This window comes from Apodemus sylvaticus, chromosome X, assembly GCF_947179515.1.
Source record: "Apodemus sylvaticus chromosome X, mApoSyl1.1, whole genome shotgun sequence".
NCBI lineage: Eukaryota > Metazoa > Chordata > Mammalia > Rodentia > Muridae > Apodemus > Apodemus sylvaticus.
Window position 1 is genome coordinate 104,341,104 of NC_067495.1, and position 7,335 is coordinate 104,348,438.

The following is a 7,335-nucleotide window of genomic DNA, read 5'->3' on the forward strand; positions in this document are numbered from 1 at the left end:
AGATCATAAGTAATATTCATGATCCCAGAGACTTAAAAAAGTAATTCTCTGGTGCATCCCATATATGAATCTACATTTTTCATGGAACAGAGAACTATGGATAAACTCCAAAAGAAAATGAAATAATCTATGGTGGGAGAGACCTCCCAGGAAATTCAGTAGCCACAGAGGAAAGGAGTACAGATCCGACCACACAGAATTTAAACAGTGATATAAAAATACAACTTACAAAGCAGTATTTGGAATAACAAAATTCTAGTTAAGATTTTACACATGAAAAATAAGTAACTAGTAAGTCCATTAAGCCAGAATATTACTGAAAAGAATCACATAGGAACAGAAAGATATGAAGGCAAAAATGAAATATGATTTATGTAATTATGATGATCATCCAATATAAATATTAAAAACACTCTTTGTAAGGGAATTATAAATGGACATTCATATATAGTAGGAACTTACTGAAGAGCAATTTGATAGCAGTTATCAAGATTAAAACTAAAAACACTATTTGACTATCAATTTCTCACAAAAGTGTGCATTAATATCTAAAAGGTTTCACTAATGCCCTTAATTTGTAATGTCAAAAACTAGAAGTAGCATATCTATAGAGGATGCTTAGTTAAACCATGGAATATACGTGCAGTTGAAAATGATCTAGGCATAAGAAAGACATGACACTGTTAAAAATGTTTTAACATGACATGGAAGGCTATCATGTATATATTTGTCTTTCTGAGAAATAGTTTAAGAAAAAATTATAGAGTCCCCATTTTTTAAATATGAGTTTTTATTACAGTACTTGGATCATTTGTAGAAATTCTCCATTTGTTTTATATTTCTACTGTTTATAACTTTGTCATTGTTAGGGCATCAATATAAATATATGCGCATGAACATTTCATGTGTGAAAGCAACATATGTGAAGCACATACTCTGATATTTTCACTTTAGTAAAGATTATTTTGCATATCTCTGATTTGGGTGTGGCCACATGAAATTTCAGCAAACAATTACTACAATGATGGCCTCACCATCTGAGTGTAATCTGAAATATTAACAAAACCAGTGCCTTAAGCCATCTGTTACACCAACCAAATATTAAAATGACTTGGGACATTATAATAAGCACAAAGAAACATTAGAAAGTATCAGTTTAGGCTTCATAAATCATCTTTCTTTGATTTGTCAACAAAGCTCTAAGTTTTATGAATAATATTCTTCAGTTCTTGGTAAGTATGGAAGACCTCCAAGGAGAAATAATCTATCGAGAGTTACAATATTCCCTATGAGGCCATCAGTAACCCAGGCTATAAGGGAAATGTCTTTCTAAGAGACCAGGAATTTTTTTATGTCTGCCAATTGTTAACGGAGTTAAGAATGGGCAGACAACATTTCTATCACATGCACTTAAATAGACGGAGAGTGTTCTGATATGGACTACTCTGTGGATGGAAGGAAAAGTGGGTAATGTGAGAAAGACAAGGGGAGAAGCTCAAATTTCCTTTCCGAGACTGCCCTCCACTCCTCTTCCATTTATGCCTCACTTATACTAAATGTCACTACAGATCACAGATGCTTAAGCTCCTTATCAAAGGCACTTTTTCTTCCAGGAAGAAGACTGCTTGCTATGAAAATCATTATGGAACAGAAACACTCTTAATGATAGAATAGGCTTGGCTCTGCCATCAATATCAAGTGCCTTCTGCCGCCCATATTTAATTCTATGGATAGAAGAGATAAATGTTCAAGTGATGGGATTCAGATGCTGCTAACAGCTCCTATCAAGAATAGTTTATTGCTCTTTTTTGTGACTAAGTGGCACACAGAATATACCCCTATTGGATTCCCCAATTCCATTTTCTGCCTTTTGTTGAGCCCTAAAAAAGAGCTTAGTTTCCTCCTTAAATATAGAGCAAGCATTGACCTCAAATGTGGCTGTAAGTGACCAAAAGAAGTTGAGGCCTATGCTGTGCAAATAGCAGAGAGCTTGTAATAAGAATGGATATGTAAGTGGCAACAAGGGGTGGCAAATTAAACTTCCAGCAGTCCTAGTGCTCCCCTCCAGCAATCCTAGTGCTCTCCTCCAGCACTCCTAGTGCTCCCCTCCAGCACTCCTACCACCCTCATTTTCTCCTATGTGTTAGTCCAGACAGATCACTTATTTCCTAGAACCATTCCCTGGGTTTTGTGGCCATTCCTTTCAATAAATGACATCTAATTTACTAACAGTTCTTGGAACTTAAGCTTCATCCCTGGGTCTGAATCCAGTTCCTTCATTGATTTTCGATACTAGGGATCTGCAGAGCCTGCCTTTCTTTGCTTTCTTTGCTTTCTTTGTTTCATGCTTTTTTCATAAACTAAAACCTTCACTGAGGAGTCTGAAAATGGGAAAAAATCCAGCTCATCTGTCAGATATTTCTAGAGTTACGTAAAATGGAATGATATTTGTACAGTTGAGAAGAGGAAAGCGAAAATGTGTCATGTGTTCTTTGAGATGAACACTATATGATAATCAGAAAAACAGCCTCAAGTTTAGTTGGCTTGAATCAAAGCTCTCATACTTTATCGACTCATACATAAATCAGTAACATTTCTTTTCTTCTCATAGAGTAGCAGCATGGCCACATTTGGGCTAATCATAATCCCTACAGGATGTAACCACAATTTCAAAGATGTGATGAATTTCAGATTAAAAAAAAAAACAAAGCAAGATACTTACGTTTTCCTTGTTCTGTTTTGCTTCCTCCTAGGAAAACAAAGAAGAAAAACAAGGAAACGATATATTTCATGCCTTCCATCTTCCACTTTCTTCTCCTTTGAGCTACTGCAAACGGCAATTCAGAAACTCTGAGGAGTGGTAGACTAAAGCTGTTGAGAAAGAAAGAAAGAAGTAATTAAAACAGATCCCTAGGGACTGTTGAACATCAATGATACTTAGATTTCTAACTGGCTAAAAAAAAAAATACTTTAGAATGTACCATAGAGCAAGCATTGTTTGCAGAAGAAAAAGACATTACCTCTCCTGTCTTGTAAAGATTATGGGAGGAAATTCTCATGAGTTGAGTACATATTTCTGTCCGACACAGACGAAATACTTACAAGCAAGACATAGGAAAATAAAAATGAAAAATTGAAAATTTTTGTCCATTTTACTTTTGGTTGATGGGAGTAGGGAATCAGAAATTAGGAGTTTATAAAAAGGCTATTCTGGCAAAAGATGTACAAGTAGCACGGATTAGCCTTCGATTTAGACTAATTTTATCATTAATCGTTCAAAGATCCTTCCTCAATCAGTATTTCTTTTGTGTCTTTTGTGTGACCTAAAGAAATCTTCACTTTGGGTACTTAGGTTGCAAAATGTAGATATAATCTGGTAATGGATGCAATTCAACATCTGAGAAGTTTTATTGCTTAGAATAGTTCAGACATAGCTCTTCCCATGAAACCCATTGTGAAAAAAAATGTAAAATGGGTAATTTTAAGAGAAAATAAGCAAATTTCAGCAGTGATTCAATTTGCCCTACCACGCAAGAGGCTGTTAAAGAAACCACAATTCTTTAAAAATAGGAATTGGTGGGCAAGCTTGAAATCTTAAGCTTTTGAAGCCTTAAAACACAGACAATTTGCTTGCATCTAGTCATGACTATTTTCCATGGAATTTAGAATTCATAAAATTCTTCCAACAGGTGATTAGAAAATATTTAAATATTCTAGAAGCATTGTATTCAATCAGGGTTTAATCATAAATAGTAACATACACACCGATGTTGACAAACTATTTATTTGAAGGAACAAAATGCAAGATTCTCTCTCTCTCTCTCTCTCTCTCTCTCTCTCTCTCTCTCTCTCTCTGAGAATTGAATCTCTTTGGGCTTTATACTGGATGTCACAGCTTTTAATTTAAAGGCTATGAAACTGCCATGATCATTTAAAAAAAAATCCATTGTTTAAGCGTAGCTTACTATCCCAGCAGGCAGATGCCCAAGGATCGCTATAAGTTCAAGGCCCACACTGGGATACTTTGTCTAAAACACACACACACACACACACACACACACACACACAAACCCCAAACAACAACAACAACAAACCATCACCACCACCAATAACCAAAACCCTTTGTTTCAGATTATAAATCTATGCTCACCTGGCTGACCATAGAGAATTGTTTGTGCTATTGGGCAAATTTTTAGCACACATCTACTCTCTTTCTCAGCTCTCCCTGCACATTATGGGAGGTTCACATTCTCCTAGTGCATGCTCCTAGCCTTGCTGAAGCCTGAATTCTGATGCTTTTATCTGTTTTGTGGGCTTCCCAATCCCAGTCTCTCACAACATCACTGTATGTTGAGAGCTACTAGATCCTTTTGAAGGAAAGCATTTTTATTAACAGTTTAACACAGCCACTCACCCCAATTGATTTCTTCCTGAGCCTACTTTATAAGCTTTTTCCTCTAAGTCTCTGAAAGACCAAGATTTTTAACTTTGGAAATCTAATTTATCACAATCATATATGGTTCTCAAGGGGTGCTTCTAAAATTATGGTTTTTGAGTCTCCCCATGCAAGAATCAACGGGGTTGTTTTTCTTGTACAATGGTTGGGCGATTTGGTGAACAGTAGCATTGCTTCATAACTCAAGCTGGCAAGAAAATGGCCCTTAGAATTTTTGCTTTTCTTGGGTCCCAACTAATGTTATGAGCAAACAGAAAAGTTGGTGACTAGAGAGCAATTAATCTCTTTTGGCATTCCTGTCATCTGTGTGGCCTCCCAGGAGGTGATGGAGAACATCAGAAAATGAATCGTTTTATAAATATTCACGTATGATTTACAAGATCCTGAAGTCTTGCCTTTGTGTTCTGTGCAGAAATATGAACTGAAAAGGATTCACTCCCCAGGGCTCTTCGTTATTCTATTTCTCTTTATTCTTTTACCTTTCTATTTTGGGGCAGGAGGTTGTTCAAGACATTTGTTGGGATTGTAGCAATAAACAGAAGCATCGCTCAGGAAACATCCAACTCTTATTCCTGCAAAGAGCCAAAGTGTCCCTAATTTTTCAAATTATACTTTGACCCAGTTAACTGGAGTTATTTCTGCATTAACTCTCTGCTTCACACAGACTACTGTGCTGCTGAACTTGCACTGGCTCTTACAGGTTCCTTAGAAATGTAACCACTGACCTGGTGGGGTAAGGACAAAGGATCCAGGGCCCAAGAAGAATGGAACAAAGAAAATAAAACATTGCAAATAACCCTAGGGGTTAAGGTGGGGTGGGAGAGTGTTTGAGCTTTCTAAGAGATGGAGAAATGTGTCAGATACCCAGGGAAAGACATCACGTCAGGTGTCTCTAGGAAACCGGTGTTCACATTGGTCATTTGCATCAAGCAACATCATCTGGGCACACACTCTCAAAGCAGATCTCCGGAGCAGAACAGAACCAGAGACATCTCTAAAGAAAAGACAATGGTTATCCATTTGACAGACACCACTTTACACCTGACAGTGTCTCTTCAAGGCTGGGGGGGCGGGAGCTTGACTGACCTTGTAATTTCAGTCAAGGGCATCTGTGGGATAGCCCCTTGGGTAGCAATTTTCTTTCTGACAAACAATTAAGAAAGACACCGGAGACCCGAGTCCTTGTCCATCAGCTGAAATCCTCTCACCAGGCTACTACCCAACAACAAAAGCTCCATTACCTCCTGGTGGGTTACCAAAGAAAGAGTCCAAGGTATCTCTTGTCAGAGGCAGAGCCTTCATCAGTGCTTATGACAAAAAGAATGCCTTGCTTTTGGCTTAGAAAACACCTTCTGATCTAGCATTCAGTTTGACTCCACACAATTCTACCTCAAACATCTTGGAATGCACTGGAGTGAGAAGGAAATCAGAGTTGAGTTAGTGGCAGGGCTGGAAGGCAGGGTTTTCAGGCCCCCGAAATCCAACAGTCCCACTTGGTTCCTGAGCCTAGTATGTCAAACTCTGATCCCAGAGGTCTGGCCTTGGGAAAAAAAAAAAGGAAGGGGTGGAATGGTGAGGATGCCCAAAAGAGACAGGAGCCTCTCCTCCACCCACCCTGTTTCTGTTTCGTTAACTGTGAATCAGTCCACAGTACTTAACTAAAGGAGCAAAACTGGCTCTTTCCTGCACACATGTAGTAATAAAGCAAAGCACAAAACCCATAGGTCGCTGGGCAGGGACTGCCTGCACTGCCTCTGGAAGACTAAGAAGTCCCAGAACAAGTAGAAGAGGGAGCCGCAAGTTGTGGGTTCAAATCCCCAGCCCCAGGTTGTTTCTTGGGGGGTACCTGGGGTTCTACCTTCATTCTATCCGCAGGACTCTAGAACTGGTTGGGATGGCAGGTCCCCAAGTTCAAAGCACCCTGTAGGAACGTCCAGGGAGCAGTTCCAGGGAACAGAATACACCCCACCTGTGAAAAGATAGGAAAGCTAGGCAGAGGTGAGAGGAAAGGCTTAAGGCACTGATTACTGACCTGGGCACTGGCCTTCTTCTGCCACGCTTGCACGCGCTCTGAGCTCCCTGGGGCGCTCCTCCGAGGTCTGGGGCTCGCAGGTTGTGGCGAGAGAACTTGAGTGCGCGCGAAGGGGGAGGGGGGACTCAAAAGTGGGTGGGAGGAAAAACATCACCGCCCTCGCACCACGAGGGAGCAGAGGCTCGCTTGGCTCCAGGGGGCAGAGCCAAGGCGCGGGCGCGGCGGCCCGGGGCCACCTGCCCGCCTGCCTGTCCGCTCCCCACTTGGCCCCAGCCGCCCAGCGCTGGCGGGAAGTTCTCCAGCAAGCAGCCCAGTCGCTGCAAACACGCACCCTTTCTTGGTCCCAGCACCGGGCTTTATTCCTACATCCCAGACCCGAAAGTTACAAAACGGGGAGAAAGTGTGAGGCTCAGCCGGCACTTTCCCATCACGCAGCGCCCCCACCACACACCCCTCCTTTGGCTAGTAGAACGTTGGGGTCTTAAAGGGACCGCGCATCTTCTGTAATGCATCCTCTGCCTCTGCTGTGGATGCTCAGAAGAGCTCCCCACCTATGCTGCCTGTCTAGAAGACCCTAACTCTTAACTACCCATGACTCCTCTACACAGATGCAGCTCACCTTCTCTCCTGCAGGGCAGGGACCCTTCCCTCTGCACCTGGTCTGCTCCTGAGAGTGTGCTCAGTGTGCAAGTTGAATTGGCCTTCCCAATTATACTCTAAGACACATCTTACCATTTCAGGGCATTTCTCATATTGTCACAAGTGTTAAAGGCTTAGTGTTTTTCTAAACGTGGTGTGGAAAAGGGAGGGAGACTGAGGGGACCTCGGAAATCTAATTTCTGCCACA

General features: G+C 41.0%; 1 protein-coding gene across 1 annotated transcript in view; it reads right to left on the reverse strand.

The window, feature by feature from the left end:
• Nucleotides 1-6,898, reverse strand: part of Chrdl1 (chordin like 1) — a 110,226-nt gene extending 103,328 nt beyond the window's left edge. The window contains 3 exon segments of the mRNA XM_052171137.1: nucleotides 2,723-2,871; nucleotides 6,489-6,580; nucleotides 6,583-6,898. Of these exon segments, the coding sequence (XP_052027097.1) occupies nucleotides 2,723-2,871; nucleotides 6,489-6,580; nucleotides 6,583-6,639 (298 nt within the window). The 5' untranslated portion in view covers nucleotides 6,640-6,898.
• Between the last annotated feature and the right edge of the window lie 437 nt (nucleotides 6,899-7,335).